This window comes from Aotus nancymaae, unplaced genomic scaffold (genome assembly GCF_030222135.1).
Source record: "Aotus nancymaae isolate 86718 unplaced genomic scaffold, 86718_ANA_hifiasm-v0.15.2.pri h1tg000046l, whole genome shotgun sequence".
NCBI lineage: Eukaryota > Metazoa > Chordata > Mammalia > Primates > Aotidae > Aotus > Aotus nancymaae.
Genome location: NW_026988460.1, coordinates 25,894,424 through 25,913,591, shown reverse-complemented (window position 1 = coordinate 25,913,591; position 19,168 = coordinate 25,894,424). Strand labels below are relative to the sequence as shown.

The following is a 19,168-nucleotide window of genomic DNA, read 5'->3' as shown; positions in this document are numbered from 1 at the left end:
GGTGAGAGCCTGTCTCTACAAAACAAAAACAAAAACAAAAACAAAAATCTAGCCTGGCGTGGTACTGGTGCTTGCCTGTAATCCCAGTGCTTTAGGAAGTTGAGGAAAGCCCAGGAGTTTGAGGCTGCAGTGTGAGCTATTGATTGTGCCACTGCACTCCGACCTGGGTGACAGTGCAAGACCCCATCTCTAAACAACAACAAAACAAAGCAAAACAAAAAACATAAAAGCCTGGCCCCCCATCTTCCTCCCAGCCCACAAATGGCAGCGTGATGTACACATAGCTCTCCACTCTGCTTCCTGGAGTGTATTCCACGTGAGTGCATACGGAACTGCTGCTCACACCCTGTGTGAACCTTCTGGACATTTCCTGGCAGACTCAGTAGCTCTGGTTCTGAATTCCTTGCTTCATTACCTTGCATCCAGACTTTTCTCCTAGCCCACATCACCCTCCACAGTGACTCTGTTTTCTCCCCAACTACTGCCAACTGCCCGCTTACCGCCCAGCAGGTGAGTTGTTGCACACTCCTTGTCAGAGTCAGTCTGGTTTTCAGCCTGTCTCCCTCAATGACTCTGAACTTTTTGAAGGCTAGGGCTAAGCCTAATTCACTTCTAGCCTTCAGGACCTACCAGGGAGCCTGACACCATAGTGGGTGCTTGTTAAATGTTTCAAGATGGGCCGGATCGCTAGAGTCTAGGAATTTGAGACCAGCCTGGGCAGTATAAAGAGATTCCGTATCTACAAGAAATTTTAAAAATTAGCCATAAAAATTACAGTGCCTGCCTGTAGTCTCAGCTACTTGGGAGGCTGAGGTTGGAGGATCCCTTGAGCCCAGGAGGTCAAAGCTGCAGTGAGCTGAGATTGCACTACTGCATTCCAGCCTGGGTGGCATAATGAGACTCTGTCTCAAAAAAAGTTTCAAGATAGAGGCAGTCACCAGGGCTAGATGTGGCAGTCCCACATCTGGGACTCTGGGGAATGATTGGGGGACAAGCTCCTTGGCACCATGTGTTTCTCCTCCCTGCTTCCCCTCCCCTCCTTTGCCAGAGTAGGGTGAACTCCAATAGATTTCTGGTGCAGGGGCTGCAGATTCCAATGTCCCTCCTCAGTGACAGGAGCAATGCATTGGGAGACATTAGGGAGTGGTGGGGACTGTGGTGGCCCGGACAGCCAGGCTCAGCTTCACCTGGCTGTTGGCAGGAGGAAATGTGGGCCCACTCCTTTTCAAGAGATTTTCAAGAGAAACCAAAAATCCACATTTTTTTTCTAAGTTATCTTGGTATTAAAATGTTGGTTATTCAAATTTTTTCAAAACACTACGGAAGTCAATCAAAATTGTCCATGAACTGGTTGTAGCCTATAGGCTGCCAGTTTCAGAATTCTGAAAGCTGTCCTCTGGGCTCCTATTGCACAGAGGAGAAAACCGAGGCCCAGAGAAGCAGAGGCACTACCAGGAATGACACAGTTAAGATTAGCACTCCAGAGCCTGCAGGGTAGCTCACACCTGTCATCTCAGAGGTTCAGGAGGCCGAGGCAGGAGGATGACTTGAGCCCAGGAGCTCGAGGCTGCAGTAAGCCGTGATTGCGCCACTGCCTCCAGTCTGGGGGACAAAGTGAGACCCTATCTCTCTTAAAAAAACAGAGCTCCAATCCCACTTGTCCCCCATTCTCTCTCGCGCCCTACTCTCGCCCGTGTGCGTTCTGCACTGGTCTCTGCGGCCGTGTCCCTTTCGTGTGTGTCTGCACTGGTCTCTCCGTGCGTCTGTCTCCGTGTGGATCTCGGTCTTTGCCTCGCCTTCTCTGTCTCTCGTGCGCCTCTGTTTACTGGTGTGCTTCTCTCAATCTCTCTGTCCCTTTGCCCCCTAACCGAGTGTTCTCGTCAACAAATCTCCACTGGAGGCGGTGTAGAAACGACCCCGCGCCAGCGCCCCATCCTGCAGCCCGTGCCTCCACGCCCCCGCTTGGGTCCTCGCCATCCCAGCCCCAGATTTCCGGAGGAGCGGGAGGGCGGGGTCCCGCGGGGCCCGCTGCCGTCAGCGCCCCTTCCCGGCGGCCGCGACCCCTCCCCGCTGACCTCACCGGAGCCGCCGCCTCGTGCAGATATAAGCGGCTGCCCCGCGGAAGAGCGCTCGGCCGGCGCCCGGGGTCCTCAGCGCTGCGGACTCCCGACCTGCCGACTGTAGACTCCCAGTCCCCGGATCCCGGACCCATGTTGTGGAGCCCACGCCTGGCAGGTAAGCGCCCCGACCCCTCTCTCTCCGCAGGCTGCGTCCGGGAGCCCTCTCGGCCCGCCCTCGCTTTCTGTTCTCCAAGCGCTTCCTGGAGCGCGAGGCCGGTGCACAGGTGGGCGCTGCGCTCGCACCTCCGGGTCCTCCCCGAGCGCTGGCCGGGGACCCGACGGGAGGCACGGCGGGGTCACGCCGGTGGCGCTCGCTGCTGGACACTCAGGTGCCCTGAGTCCAGACCGCAGGGTGGGAGCTCCGCGGTACCCCCTTCCCCAGACAGAACTGGGCATTCAGGGCGTCGGCGTGAGAACCTAGGAGTTCAAATCCGAATCTCAACGCTAGAAATAGAATTTTAGCGTTGGAATTAGCGTTGAAATTAGGATTTTAGCGTTAGAATCGGATTCCTGGCTTAGTCATGAAAGCTTAGCATTAGAAATAGAATCTTAGCTTTACAAATAGACTTGGAGCTTTAGAACCCGAATCTTAGCGCTAGAAATGGGATCTTCCCGTTGGAATGAGGGCGTCGGCCATGGAGATTGGAATTCCAATGTGGCGAAGGGGACCTTGGGGGCAGTCTTGGGGGGATGCAGTCTTTAGCGTCGCGGCTGTGCCTGGCGCTGCAATCTCAGTGGTTGCACTCCCGGCGAGGCAGTCCCAGTGTTGGCTCCCCAGCTCCGCGTCACGTTGAAGGGTGGCGGTGGCGCTGGCAATGAGGTTCCCACTGCCTCCTCCCTTGCACAAGCAGAACTGGGCGCAGGCATTACAGGCACCGGTGGGGGCGAAGACGCCTAGAGGTAACAGGTGTGGACGCAGAGCCCGGGCAGACCCCGCCGCTGCTCCCGCTCCTGCACAAGGGGTAGTGGTTCTGCTTCTGGGAGGGCGGTTGAACTGTGCGTGGTTTGTTCCTGGCGGGCGTCGGGGGAGATGGAGAGGGATGTGCTGGGATTCGGTGCGCTCAGGCTCTGTCCCCTATCCCAGACGCCGCGATGCCTGGCCCTTGGTTGCTGCTCGCCCTGGCTTTGACCCTGAACCTGATCGGTGTTCCTGGCGGCCGTGCTCAGCCAGAGGCAGCCCAGCAGGAGGCGGTGACGGCCGCGGAGCGTCCCGGCCTGGACGACCTCCTGCGCCAGGCGGAGCGCCTCCTCTTCCTTCGGGAAAACATCCTGCGGCTGCAGAAGGACCAGGGTGAGCACTCCGGTGAGTGGATGGGGCTGTCGGGGGAGGGGTGGGCGGGGTGCTGTCGGGCTAGGCTGCCGGGAGGGTAGTGGAAGCCTGGAGGCAGAAGGGAGGGGAGGCTTGGTCATCTAGCCTCCTGCCTTTCAAAAGCTCAGAAACCTCCCTGGCCACGACTGGGTAGGGTCTGAAGTTGACTATTCCTTGGGGTCAGATTCCTCCCCTCTCTCAATGCTGGGAATGTTTCACACAGAGCCGGCCCTCAATGGGGAAGCTTCTGTGTACTAGGGAGAGAGTTTCTTTGTGTGTGACAGTTTGAATTACTATTGACTAGGCACTTCTGTGCCAGACACTATTCTAAGCACTTCAAACACTTTATTACACTGTTTGATCTTCCTAACAACTATGTAATTACCATTTTACACAGAGGAAAACTGAGGCTCTCAGAGATCAATTGAGTCGTGTATGGTCACACCTATGGTCACCCAACTAGGGAGTCACTGAGCTGGGATTGGAACCCAGAGGCAATGCCATTGACTGTTGTGTGAGTGTGTGTATCTGTGAGACCTGAGGGGCAGGTGCAAAACCTCGCCCCTGAGTGGGAGCTGCAGAAAATGTGCCCTGCCTAGGAGGAAAGCCGGAGTGAGCACTCAGGCACCTGCCTATTACAGGGGTCAGAGGCCCCTCACGGACCTCTTTCCCTCCGCAGCGTCCCAGATCCTTCAACCTAACTGGCTCTCCAAACGTCAGCATCCAGGCAAAAGAGAGGAGGAGGAGGAAGTGGGAGTTGAAGAGCAAGAAGAAGAAGGGAGGGCTGTGGGACCCCACAAACGGCAGCACCCTGGCCGACGGGAAGACGAGGCTTCACGGTCAGTCAATGCAACCCAGCACAAGCGGCAGCACCCTGGTCGGCGCTCTCCCTGGCTTGGGTATGCTGTCACCAGGCGGCAGCACCCAGGCAGACGGCTAGCAGATCCCAAGGCTCAAAGGAACTGGGAAGAAGAGGAGGAAGAGAAAGAGAGAAAGGAAGAGTTAATGCCTGAGAAACGCCAACATCCGGGCAAGAGGGCCGTGGGAGGCTCCTGTGAGCCCCAGGGAGCCTGTGGTCAAGCGGTCCTCTTGCTGGGGCTCCTGGATGACCTGAGCAGGAGCCAGGGAGCTGAGGAAAAGCAACAGAGCCTTGGCCGGCGGGTGGCCTGGGTCAGGGAGCCCCTGGAGGAGTGAACCCAGTTTCCCCTGAAGTCGAGTTTGTGGTCTAAGGATGTCTCGAGCCCTGTGTGCCCCACCCTTCATGACCTCTGCATTCTCTCATTAGATCCCTAAGTCTGAGCCCCTCCCTCCCAGCCCCAGATTGACACACATCCCAGCCCGTGGCCTTGCCCCTTTCCTTTAGGCATGTGAGAAAATCAGCCTAGAAGTTTAAACCCCATATTCTCTCACTTAGCACCACAGGCAAGGGGGCAGATCCTAGAACCCCTCTCTCCTCCACCCCCACAGGCCTGCTCCTTCCTTAGCTCTGGTTAAGATGGTCCTTTTGTGTCTTGCAAAGTCTCCCCAAGTGGGGCAGGGAGCCCCTGGGGAGGGCAGCCAGTGAGGATGGGGTGGGACTGAAGCGTTGATGTGTAAATCCAGCTTCCATCTCCTAACCCATCTGGCAGGATTCTCCACGTGTAAATTTCATCCCTATGACCCAGTGTCTTCCCCTTTCTGGGCTTCCTTTTGTGGGTGGGTAGAGCCCTGACCCACAGCTGTGTTCTGCTGGGAGAAGCATATGTAGGAGACTACCCTATGGTGTTGCACTGTGTGTGGCTGTGGGATAAACATGGATGGGAATACTGAAACATCGCCCAAGAACTGTGGTTTGTATATAACCCTCTTAGCCCCTTCCCCTTGTCAATGACAGTTACCCTAATGATAATAAAACCTGCATCCAGATAATCATGGAGCTCTGTGGTTGCTGTTCTGTCACAGCCGGCATGGGATTCTTCTTTCTCATTGAGAGGGATATTTAAAAGGGGATGGGACTAGAGTTCCCAGCTCTGCTACAGAGGGAATTAGGGACCCAGGGGGGATGACAAGTCCTCTCTACTGTCCCTATTTCAGAACACACTTTGGAGGTGGATGGGGTTCTGGAGCCCATTTGACTCCTGGGGAGACTAAGGCCTGGAGAGGAGGAAGGGCTTGCCCAAAGATACACAGCTGGCTGAGGTGGAGCCATGGGTCTGAGAGGCCAGCTCAGGGACCTGCCTTGAGTTTGCCTGATTTGGGAGGCGGGGGTGGTGGTGAGACGGGAGGTGAGAGGGGAGAACTGGTTTGGCTCAGGTCTATAATCTTCATGGTTCTGTTGACAATCTGTGTTACCAAACAGCCTGTTAACCAACAGGAACAAAGAGGGCAGAGGACCAGGCTGCAGTCAGGAGACACAAACCAGGGATCTTCTGGGGCTCAGGGCAGGACAGGAGGGAGTGGTGTGAGCTAGAGTTAACTGAGGAAGTCATGTGAAGACACTTGAATTCAAAGACTTTAAGAATGTGACTCTAATAATAATATTAATAATAATAAAACAAATACACAACACTTATGTGTCAGACACTGTCCTCAACACTTTGCATATATTAATTATTTTAATCCTTGACAGTCATTCCAGATATTAATATGCTCATTTTAATAATGAGGAAGCCAAAAATTAAGTAACTTCTCTGAGATGAATTTGGCCCACTCATGGCCAGTTTGCAACCTCTGACTTAAACTAAACTCCCAAATCTCCATAGCCTTAGACTTTGAATTAGTTAGATGACCCTCTCATTGGTGGATGAATGGGCTTTTCAACTTTTCTACAAAGAGCTTTTGGACACCTTCTCGGGCAGAGGGAGTGGGGAGCAAGAAAGTTGTCCAAGACCCAGCTCCTCTCCCTTTGGAGCTCATGGTTCAAGTGGGGTGGGGAGTGAAGAGACAGGAGAATCTGGGGTTGACAAGATGCATTCACACCATCTTCCCCACAGTGTTCCTAAGAGCCCTCTGACATATTGAGCATTTGATGAATGAGAAATCAACACCTCCTCTTTTTCAGATGAAGGAACCAACACAGAGATGAGGGTCCTGCCCCAAGGTCAGGCATGTAGATCTGACCTTGCCCCTGGGCTTGACTCTCCATACCCCCTAGCTGCTTTCTGGAAGCCCTTAACCACCTCACTGTCACCATTAGGGCAAGTGGGCCCTAGCAAGATTCCCTCTGCCCATAGACCCCCTCTGAAGGCAGGCCCTCTAAAAAGAATAGAGATTGCTCATAGAGTGCTCTCTGGGTGCTCAGTGTTCACAGACATTTTCTCATTGGCTCCTTGTGACTGCCCAGGAGGCCAGGCTGCCATGTCCATTTGTAATTGAGGAAAGTTGAGTTGTAGCTGACTGTGGAGAAGTTAAGCCCAGGGACACATCCCACCCTCTCATGCTGTCAAACTTCACTGATTTGTAGGATGTGGCTTCTTCCTCAGAAATGAGACCATTTGAAGAGTAAGAAGCCCACTCCCTCCAGCTCTTTAATGTTTTTCCCTTTGCCCCTGTGAGTGATTGTACCTGTGTGCCATTTCAACTGGCGACTGGAACACCTGAGAGACAGAGTCACCCATTCAACTGAAAACAAGGGGGCTGAAACAGGGAGCCAGGTGATCTGGCTCGGCTGGTCCCACCTCCACAAAGACCAGCAATCTGAAATGCTCCAGATTCAGAGTTTCATGGCAGGCACAGCTGGACCTGGGACAGTCCCACTCTGTGGGGGGAAGGGCGTCCACCATTACCGAAGCAGTCCACCACTACCAAGGTAGTCCACCATTACTGAGGCAATCTACCATTACTGAGGCAGTCCACCATTACTGAGGCAGTCCGCCATTACCGAGGCAGTCTGCCATTACAGAGACAGTCTGCCATTACCGAGGCAGTTCTAACTATACCTTTATAAACAAAACTGCAAGGAGGTTCACACAGCAGCTGGGCAGAGCCCACGGCAGCTCAGCAACACCTCTGCTGGCACACTGTGACTAGGCCACCTCCTTGCTGGGCGGGGCATCTCTGAAAAAAGGCAGCAGAATGACAGGAACTTATAAATAAAGCCCCACATTTCTGGGACAGAGTACCTGGGAAAAAAAGGCAGTTATGAGTTTTGCTGCAGCAGATTTAAACGTACCTGCCTAGCAGCTCTGAACAGAACAACAGAGCTCACAGCTCAGCACTTGAGCTCCTATAAGGGACAGACTGTCTCCTGAAGTAGCTCCCTGACCCCCATATAACCAAAGAGACACCTCATAAAGGAGAGCTCAGGCTGACATCTGGTGGGTATCCTTCTGGGACAAAGATAGCAGAAGAAGAAACTGGCAGCAACCCTTACTGTTCTGCAGCCACTGCAGGTGATCCCCAGGCAAGCAGGGTCTGGAGTGGACCTCCAGCAGTCCTACAGCAGGGGGGCCTGACTGTTAGAAGGAAAACTAAGAAACAGAAAGAAATAACTTCATCAGCAACAAAAAAGACATCCACTCAGACACCCCCTGAAAGTTGCCAACCACAAAGACCATAGGTAGACAGATCCACAAAGATGGGAAGAAACCAGTGCAAAAAGGATGAAAATACCCAAGACCAGAATACCTCTCCTCCTCCAAGGGACCACAACTCCTCACCAGCAAGGGAACAGGCTGGATGGAGAATGAGTGTGAAGAATTGACAGAAACAGGCTTCAGAAGGTGGGTAATAACAAACTTCTCTGAGCTAAAAGATCATGTTCTAACCCAATGCAAAGAAACTAAGAACCTTGAAAAAAGGTTTGATGAAACGCTAATGAGAATAAACAGCTTAGAGAGGAATATAAATTAATTGATGGAGCTGAAAAACACAACACGAGAACTTCACGAAGCATACACAAGTTTCAATAGCCGAATTGACCAAGCAGAAGAAAGGATATCAGAGATTGCAGATCAACTCAATGAAATAAAATACGAAGGTAAGATTAGAGAAAAAAGTGTGAAAAGAAATGAACAAAGCCTCCAAGAAATATGGGACTATGTGAAAAGACCTAATCTATGTTTGATAGGTGTACTTGAATGTGACAGAGAGAATGAATCCAAGCTGGAAAACACTCTTCAGGATATTATCCAGGAGAACTTCCCCAACCTAGCAAGTCAGGTCAACATTCAAGTCTAAGAAATACAGAGAACACCACAAAGATATTCTCAAGAAGAGCAACCCCCAGGCACATAATCATCAGATTCACCAGGGTTGAAATGAAGGAAAAAATGCTAAGCGCAGCCAGAGAGAAAGGTCGGGTTACCCACGAAGGGAAGCCTATCAGACTTACAGTGGATCTCTCAGCAGAAATCCTACAAGCCAGAAGAGAGTGGGGGCCGATATTCAACATCCTTGAAGAAAAGAACTTTCAATCTAGAATTTCATATCAAGCCAAACTAAGCTTCATAAGCAAAGGAGAAATAAAATCCTTTATGAACAAGCAATGCTCAGAGATTTCATCACCACCAGGCCTGCTTTACAAGAGCTCCTGAAAGAAGCACTAAACATAGAAAGGAACAACCAGTACCAGCCACTCCAAAATCGTCCAAATGGTAAAGAGCATCAACACAATGAAGAAACTGTGTCAACTAATGGGCAAAACAACCAGCTATCATCCAAATGGCAGGATCAAACTCACACATAACAATATTAACTTTAAATGTAAATGAGCTAAACGCCCCAATCAAAAGACACAGACTGGCAAATTGGATAAAAAGTCAAAACCCATCGGTGTGCTGTATCCAGGAAACCTATCTCACATGCAAGCATACACATAGGCTCAAAATAAAGGGATGGAGGAAGATCTACCAAGCAACTGGAAAGCAAAACAAAGCAGGAGTTGCAATTCTCATCTCTGATAAAGTAGACTTTAAACTAACAAAGATCAAAAGAGACAAAGAAGGGCACTACATAATGGTAAAAGGATCAATGCAACAAGAAGAGCTAACAATCCTAAATATATACGCACCCAATACAGGAGCACCCAGATACATAAAGCAAGTTCTTAATGACCTACAAAGAGACTTAGACTCCCACACAATAATAGTGGGAGACTTTAACACTCCACTGTCAATATTAGACAGATTGACCAGACCAAAGATTAACAAGGATATCCAGGACTTGAACTCAGACCTGGACCAAGCAAACCTAAAAGACATTTACAGAACTCTCCAACCCAAATCCATAGAATATACATTCTTCTCAGCACCACATCACACCTACTCTAAAATTGACCACATAATTGGAAGTAAATCACTCCTCAGCAAATGCAAAAGAATGGAAATCATAACAGTCAGACCACAGTGCAATCAAATTAGGACTCAGAATTCAGAAACTAACTCAGAACCCCTCACAACTTCATGGAAACTGAACAACCGGCTCTTGAATGTTAACCGGATAAACAATGAAATGAAGGCAGAAATAAAGATGTTCTTTAAAACCAACAAGAACAAAGACACAACATACCAGAATCTCTGGGACACATTTAAAGCAGTGTCTAGAGGAAAATTCATAGCAATAAATGCCCACATGAGAAGCAAAGAAAGATCTAAAATCGACACCCTATCATCAAAATCGAAAGAGCTAGAGGAGTAAGATTTTAACAACTCAAAACCTAGCAGAAGACAAGAAATAACTAAGATCAGAGCAGAACTGAAGGAGATAGAGACACAAAGAACCCTTCAAAAAAATCAATAAATCCAGGAGCTGGTTTTTTGAAAAGATCAACAAAATAGACAGACCACTAGCTAGATTAATAAAAAAGAAAGGAGAGAATAATCAAATAGATGCAATAAAAAACAATATAGGGGATATCACCACAGATTCCACAGAAATACAAACCACCATCCGAGATTACTACAAACAACTCTATGCACATAAACCAGTAAACCTGGAAGAAATTGATAAATTCCTGGACACTTACACCCTTCCAAGCCTAAACCAGGAAGAAGTCGGATCCCTGAATAGACCAATAACAAGGGCTGAAGTTGAGGCAGCAATTAACAGCCTATCAACCAAAAAAAGCCCAGGTCCAGATGGGTTCATAGCCTAATTCTGCCAGACGTACAAAGAGGAGCTGGTACCACTCCTTCTGAAACTACTCCAAAAAATCCAAAAAGAGGGAATCTTCCCCAAATGTTTTTATGAGACTAACATCATCCTGATACCAAAACCTGGCAGAGACTCAACAAGAAAAGAAAACTCCAGGCCAATATCCATGATGAACATAGATGCAAAAATCTTCAATAAAATACTGGCAAACTGATTGCAACAGCACATCAAAAAGTTTATCCATCACGATCAAGTAGGTTTCATCCTGGGGATGCAAGGCTGGTTCAACATACGCAAGTCTATAAACGTAATTCACCACATAAACAGAACCAAAGACGAAAACCACATGATTATCTCAATAGAGGCAGAGAAGGCCTTTGACAAAATTCAACAGCCCTTTATGCTAAAAACTCTCAATAAACTAGGTATCGATGGAATGTATCTCAAAATAATAAAAGCTATTTACAACAAATCCACAGCCAATATCATACTGAATGGGCAAAAACTGGAAGCATTCCCTTTGAAATCTGGCACTAGACAAGGATGCCCTCTCTCACCACTCCTATTCAATATAGTATTGAAAGTTCTAGCCAGAGCAATCAGGCAAGAAAAAGAAATAAAGGGTACTCAGTTACGAAAGGAGGAAGTCAGATTGTCTCTATTTGCAGATGACATGATTGTATATTTAGAAGACCCTATCATCTCAGCTGAAAATCTCCTGAAACTGATAAGCAACTTCAGTAAAGGCTCAGGATACAAAATCGAAGTGCAAAAATCACAAGCATTCCTGTACACCAATAACAGACTTAAAGAGAGCCAAATCAAGAATGAACTGCCATTCACAAATGCTACAAAGAGAATAAAATACCTAGGAATACAATTAACAAAGGAAGTAAAGGACCTCTTCAAGGAGAACTACATACCACTGCTCAACTACATACCACTGCTCAAGAGAGGACACAAACAGATGGAGAATCATTCCATGCTCGTGGTTAGGAAGAATCAATATCGTGAAAATGGCCATACTGCCCAAAGCAATTTATAGATTCAATGCTATTCCCATCAAACTACCAATGACCTTCTTCACAGAACTGGAAAAAACCACCTTAAACTTCATATGGAACCAAAAGAGAGCCCACATAGCCAAGTCAATTCTAAGCAAAAAGAACAAAGCTGGAGGCATCACGCTACCTGACTTCAAACTATACTACAAGGCTACAGTAATCAAAACAGCATGGTGCTGGTACCAAAACAGAGATATAGACCAACGGAACAGAACAGAGGCCTCAGAGGCAACGCCACACATCTACAACCATCTGATGTTTGACAAACCTCACAAAAACAAGCAATGGGGAAAGGATTCCCTGTTTAATAAATGGTGTTGGGAAAACTGGCTAGCCACGTGCAGAAAACAGAAACTGGACCCCTTCCTGACACCTTACATTAAAATTAACTCCAGATGGATTAAAGACTTAAACATAAGACCTAACACCATAAAAACCTTAGAAGAAGAAAACCTAGGCAAAACCATTAAGGACATAGGCATAGGCAAGGACTTCATGACTAAAATACCAAAAGCATTGGCAACAAAAGCCAAAATAGACAAATGGGATCTAATTAAACTCCAGAGCTTCTGCACAGCAAAAGAAACAATCATTAATTAGAGTGAACCAGCAACCAACAGAATGGGAAAACATTTTTGCAATCTACTCATCTGACAAAGGACTTATATCCAAAATCTACAAAGAACTAAAACAGATTTACAAGAAAAAAACAAACCCATTCAAAAGTGGGCAAAGGACAAACAGACGCTTTTCAAAAGACGACATATATGAGGCCAACAAACATATGAAAAAATGCTCATCATCACTGGTCATTAGAGAAATGCAAAATCAAAACTACATTGAAATACCATCTTATGCCAGTTAGAATGGTGATCATTTAAAAATCTGGAGACAACAGATGCTGGAGAGGATATGTAGAAATAGGAACACTTTTACACAGTTGGTGGGAGTGTAAATTAGTTCAACCATTGTGGAAGACAGTGTGGCGATTCCTCAAAGACTTGGAAATAGAAATTCTTTTTTTTTTTAATTGCATTTTAGGTTTTGGGGTACATGTGAAAAACGTGCAAGATTGTTGCATAGGTGCACACGTGGCAGTGTGATTTGCTGCCTTCCTCCCCTTTACCTATATGTGGCATTTCTTCCCATGCTGTCTCTCCCCAACTCCCCACCCCCCGCTGTCCCCCCCACTCCCCCACAACAGACCCCAGTGTATAGTGCTCCCCTCTCTGTGTCCATGTGTTCCCATTGTTCAACACCCGTCTATGAGTGAGAACATGCGATGTTTGATTTTGTGTTCTTGTGTCAGTTTGCTGAGAATGATGGTTTCCAGGTTCATCCATGTCCCTACAAAGGACGCGAACTCATCGTTTTTGATGGCTGCATAATAATCCATGGTGTATATGTACCACATCTTTCCTGTCCAGTCTATCATCGATGGGCATTTGGGTTGGTTCCAGGTCTTTGCTATTGTAAACTGTGCTGCAATGAACATTCGTGTGCATGTGTCCTTATAGTAGAACGATTTATAATCCTTTGGATATATGCCCAGTAATGGGATTGCTGGGTCAAATGGAATTTCTATTTCTAGGTCCTTGAGGAATCGCCACACTGTCTTCCACAATGGTTGAACTAATTTACACTCCCACCAACAGTGTAAAAGTGTTCCTATTTCTCCACATCCTTTCCAGCATCTGTTGTCTCCAGATTTTTTAATGATCGCCATTCTAACTGGCGTGAGATGGTATCTCAATGTAGTTTTGATTTGCATTTCTCTAATGACCAGTGATGATGAGCATTTTTTCATATGCTTGTTGGCCTCATGTGTGTCTTCTTTTGTAAAGTATCTGTTCATATCCTTTGCCCATTTTTGAATGGGCTTGTTTTTTTCTTGTAAATCTGTGTTAGTTCATTGTAAATTCTGGATATCAGCCCTTTGTCAGATGGGTAGGCTGCAAAAATTTTTTCCCATTCTGTTGGTTGCCGATTCACTCTATTGACTGTTTCTTTCGCCGTGCAGAAGCTGTGGAGTTTGATTAGGTCCCATTAGAAATAGAAATTCTATTTGACCTAGCAATCCCATTACTGGGTATATATCCAAAGGATTACAAATTGTTCTGTTATAAGGACACATGCACACGAATGTTCATTGCAGCACTGTTTACAATAGCAAAGACTTAGAACCAACCCAAATGCCCATTGATGATAGACTGGACAGGGAAAATGTGGCACATATACACCATGGAATACTATGCAGCCATAAAAAACAATGAGTTCGTGTCCTTTGTAGGGACATGGATGAACCTGGAAACCATCATTCTCAGCAAACTGACACAAGAACAGAAAATCAAACACCACATGTTCTCACTCATAGGTAGGTGTTGAACAATGAGAACACATGGACACAGGGAGGGGAGCATCACACACTGAGGTCTGTTGTGGGGGACTAGGGGAGGGACAGTGGTGGGTAGGGAGTTGGAGAGGCATAACATGGGGAGAAATGCCAGATATAGGTGATGGGGATGGAGGCAGCAAAGCACATTGCCATGTATGTACCTATGCAACAATCCTGCATGTTCTTTACATGTACCCCGGAACCTAAAATGCAATTAAAAAAAAATATATATATATATATGTGCTGGGCCTTATACAAGGCACTTCCAGCACCATGAATACCCTCACTTTACGGTGAAAAAGGCCTGACTCAGTGAGATGAAGTGATGTACCTGAGGCTCACCAGACCCATGCCCAGTTCTGGAAGACTCCAAGTCCAGTGGTCTTTCAACTACACCTGCCTCTCACATTCAGGGAAGGTGCCTGTCCTGCTTTGCTGTGAAACACCTCAATGTCACGACTTCCTGTGATATGTTCTTTAATTAGTTATTTCTGCAAACCTTAGTTTGATTAAGTGGATGCAATCACAGGACTGGTTTGATGAGAGACTCAGTTCCTGCTCGGGGTCTCTCGGGTAGCATGAGAACATGTGGGGCTTCTTACCTGAAGGATGTCGCCAATTAGAGCCCATTTTGACTGCCGGGGTATGAGCCGACTGCCTTGGAGAACATCAATTAGCTCAGTGGCTAAATTGTGCTAAGAGTTATCGGTTACCAAGGGGACCCATGGTCAATGCCAGGATTTAAGTGGCTCTTGTCTTCAGGGATCATCTTTCCTGAGTCTCGGCCACGTTCTGGGCCTGGTAATTATCAGCAGGCTGATTAGGCCTCATCCATTGTAGAGAGTGACTTCCTAATCGCCAGCTGCTGGGGAGGAAACTGTCTCAGCTCCGACACGGGTACACCCCGTCCGATGTGCAGGAGGCTGGCACACACACACACACCGCAAGGCTGCTTTGGGCCTGTGGCCAGAGAGATGGCACAAGGCACACACTGGTGTTAGCTGGGTTTCCCTTGGAGGTCAAGGTCTCAGGGCAGTCCTGGAGAGCATGGAACCCAGGTCACTCCTGGCAGGTTAAAGATGATTTCTGAAGGGATGCCTGGCCTGGGAAGAAAAGGGAGCCCCTACTCGTGTCAGGCACGAAGCCAATGATTGTAAGTCAGTATTTATTGAGCACTTAGTATATGCCAAGCACTGCTCTAGTCTTGCCACAGAAAACAAGTCATTTGACCCTCTCTCTAGGGGGAAACTGAGGCACAGGGTGTTTAGGTGGCTTGCCCACACGTCTGAGATTTAAATCCAGGCAGTCTGCTTCCAAGTTGAACAGCTACAGCTGAACAGCATGTTGGCTCTCGTGCTTGATGTATACCAGCTGTTCTTGAAGTTGTCCTATTATCCTTTGAGGGAATCTTTGTGGTCTTCACTTTTTCAACTATATGTCTGTGTGAGGCCAGGTTTTCTTCATATACGTCAACCAAAACAACAGATTAAATGCAGAAGCAGATAAGAGAAGCCAGAACCTAAGTCAGATATTTTTTAAATATGCAAAAATAGCTTTTTTCTTTTTTTTTTCCAAAGAAGCCCCATTTTATTACAGAGAGCATTCAAAGCCGTTTCCTCATAGGGAAAAGTAGTTTCCCTTCTCCAGAGTAACAGATTAGACTTTTCCGAAATTCTCAGCTTTCTCTTCTATGGATACTTCCCATGTCGGTTAAAGTGTTTGTAGAGATAGCGGATGCGTGTATTAAGGTTGTGCAGGTCATCAGCGAACATTCTATGTCCAACCATTTTCTTCTTTCGGATACAACGTTGCAATTCATTCCCCTTCCAACCTCGAAGCCATACGGGGCCCCTGATCAGTTCTTTGGGGTGCTTTTCAAAGTTTCCCAGGATCCCGATGTTGTCATACACTCCGAACATGGCCCTCTTCTCGTTCCAACGATCAACCACTTTGCGGGGCGGGAGGGTGAGCCTTATACCGATCAATCTAGGAACGTCTCCGAGGGGTCCCGCCTCAGTGCTTCCGGTTTGTCCGCCGGAAGTTTTGGAGCGCTGAATTAGCTGAGGTCCGCGACTCGTCGCTGAGATTCCCAAAAACTGAGATTTCAAGAAAATTCACCCTTTCCACTTTCTTTGGCGTCCTTCAACTGTGAAGGATATGAAGGTTGAGAACCTGGAACCCGCTTCGAAAGACCAAGCCCTTTCTCTGTGCCTCACAGCAGTCTTGCGCTGTAGCTGTTTTTATTATCCCCATTTTACTACGGGGAAGGAAATTTGAGGCCCTGAAAGTAACTTGCTGGACGTCACTTAGCGGAGGAGATGGCGAAACCTGGATTAGAGGCGATGCCTTTTAACTCCCAGCGTGGACTTGCCTCCTTTCCTGGAGGTGACTGAATGGTTCAGTATTCCAGGGCACTACTGCTGCCCAGCCAGGGACGCGACATCTCTGGCCCGCAGAAATACGGCCTCCCCACCGACGGGGCAAAGGAAAATAGCTTATTTTTAATAAAAATATATTATTTATGTTAATAGATAATTAGATAATGGATTCGTTATTGGTATTTCAAAATTAATAAGCATTTTAAAACTCTCATTTTAACTTCTAGTATAGGAAATATCAGTAGATATAATCTACATAATTCAAAGTTCCTTGGGGTTCTCAATATTTAAGAGCATAAAGAAGTTTTGAGACCAAAAGATTGAGAACTGCTGACATATTCAGCATATTATATACCAGCAGTTGATAATTAATGCCCTCCCTTAGGGGTGAGTGAGTTCTCACTCTGCGAGTTTTTTTTGGTTTTTCTTTTTGAGACAGAGTTTTCGTTTTTGTCACTCAAGCTGGAGTGTGATGGTACGATCTTGGCTCACTGCAATCTCAGTTTCTCAGGTTCAAGTGATTCTCCAGCCTCAGCCTCCCGAGTAGCTGGGATTACAGGCATGCGCCATCACACCCGGCTAATTTTGTATTTTTAGTAGAGACAGGGTTTCACCATGTTGGCCAGGTTGGTCTCGAACTCCTGACCTCAGATGATCCAACTGCCTCCGCCTCCCTAAGTGCTGGGATTGCAGGTGTGAGCCACTACGACCAGCCTGTGAGTTCTTCTGAAAGCTGGTTGAAAAAGAGCACAGCACCTCCCCACACTCACTCTTTCAATCTCTCTGTTTTTTTCTCTCTCTCTCTCCGACCATGTGATCTCTGCACACACAGGCTCCCCTTCACCTTTCGCCATGAAAGGAAGCAGTCTGAGGCCTTCACCAGATGCAGATGCCCAATTTGAACTTTCTAGCCATCAGAATCACGAGCCAAATAAATTTTTTTATTTTTCCTTTACAAATTACCCAGCATCAGGTATCACTTTGTAGCAACACTAAATAAGAAGAGCTAATACTTGGCATTTATCTGTGTAGGCATTGTCCTAAGTATATGATGTATTTTGACTTATTTATTATTTGTTTGTTTTTGTTTTTGAAACAGAGTCTCATTCTGTTGCCCAGGTTGGAGTACAATGGTGGGATCTTGGCTCACTGCAACCTTCACCTCCCAGGTTCAAGTGATCCTCCTGCCATAGCCTCCCGAGTAGCTGGGATTACAGGTGTACACCACCACACCTGACTGATTTTTGTATTTTTTTGTAGAGACGGGATTTCGCCATGTTGCCCAGGATGCTCTCAAACTCCTCACCTGAAGCAATCTGCCCACCTCGGCCTCCTAAAGTGCTGAGATTACAGGCATGAGCCACCACACCCAGCCTGTTTTGACTTATTTATCTTCACACCCAGGAGGCAACACAATTATCCCCACAAGGCAACTGAGGCCCCAAGTTTTCTTGTGCTAAAGTCTCCTGCCGGGCTGGGACATGGCAGAGCCCCAATGGAAAGCAGGCCTGCAGGCTCGGGAGTCTGGGCCCTTCCACACCTCCACACCATGTCCTCAGACAGCATTGCTATTCTTATGGGATGCACCTTAACTGAACTAAGGACTTGCCTGTTTTAACTGCATCATCCTAAATTGCCCATGGTAAGGAAATTTCTGCACAGAGAGATGCATACTTTGTCTGAGGTCACACAGCCAGGAAGCAGTTTGGGGGATCCTTACTTCTGAGCCCTGAGCCAGATCCAGACCTGGCCAATCACCCCACCTTCCACCTCTTCAACCACAGCCACAGTGATTGGCTCAAGGGTGGGCAAAGCCAAGTCAGAATGAGAGCCAACTCCCGGACCTTTACTGGAATGTTTGGTGAGAGGCCCTCTGTTTCCCCTCAGTTACTAAACTGATAAAATTTACCCTTGCTCCACTAGAGGCTGTTTTACCAGAGCAAAGAAAGAACCCATTCATTGAGAATGAACCCAACCAAGAGAAGACAGTTAAGAGAGAGAGACTGACATCTGCTGATTTTGAGCACCTGGGTGCAGCCATGCCTAATACTCTTGGCCTTTTCAGTTACATGAGCCAATAAATCCCATTCTTACTTAAGTCATTTGCGTTTTTTTCAAATATAACAGAACAAGTTCTGACCAATACAGTCTGTAAACATCAGACTGATTTTAGCATGTTTCTGAGAGGGAATGCTTCTTCCTTTCTTCCACCTGAACCGCCTGCCAACCACTTCCCTGGCCCCTACTGCTGAGTATATGATGGACTATATTGTTTGCGGAGAGCGATGGCAAGGAAAACTGAGCCAGCCCACAGCCCCCCGCCCCCGCCCCTGCCCCCCACTGCCACCAAGCAGAAAACTGCTCAGGGTGTTCTAGAGTAGTAAACAGTATATGTATATATTACACCAGTTAAAAACAATTCTCTAAGCACAGGCTATGTGACTGTCCCCGTGGCTTCCTCGTGGAGAATACTCTCTAATTTGTCTTTGATCAGTGGTAAGCAGGCACCAGCTGCCTGCTTGGTTAATTTTGTTCTATGAGAAAACACAGAACACTTGTTTGTTAACAAGAATCACCTGTTCAGAGAGAATACGTGGCTCACGTCTATAATCCCAGCACTTTGAGAGGCTGAGGCGAGCAGATCACATGAGGTAGGAAATTTGAGATCAGGCTGGCCAACATGGTGAAACCCCATCTCTACTAAAAATACAAAAGTTAGCCAGGTGTGGTGGCATGTTTCTGTAGTCCCAGCTACTCAGGGGGCTGAGGCAGGAGAATCAATTGACCCTGGGAGGTGGAGGCTGCACTCCAGCCTGGGTGACAGAGCAAGA

The 19,168-nt window shown here is 47.4% G+C and overlaps 1 protein-coding gene across 2 annotated transcripts; it reads left to right on the top strand.

The window, feature by feature from the left end:
- Positions 1–3,204: 3,204 nt before the first annotated feature.
- Positions 3,205–5,337, top strand: TRH (thyrotropin releasing hormone). 2 transcript variants are annotated; one of them, XM_012473175.2, is made up of 2 exons: positions 3,205–3,423; positions 4,109–5,337. In XM_012473175.2, exons 1-2 carry the CDS (start codon positions 3,213–3,215, stop codon positions 4,621–4,623), a joined length of 726 nt encoding a protein of 241 aa, XP_012328598.2. In that variant the 5' UTR covers positions 3,205–3,212; the 3' UTR covers positions 4,624–5,337. The 2 variants fall into 2 exon arrangements, with proteins under 2 accessions (XP_012328598.2, XP_064218227.1); XM_064362157.1 differs by having other exon boundaries at positions 3,213–3,411; positions 4,109–5,327.
- Positions 5,338–19,168: the final 13,831 nt, after the last annotated feature.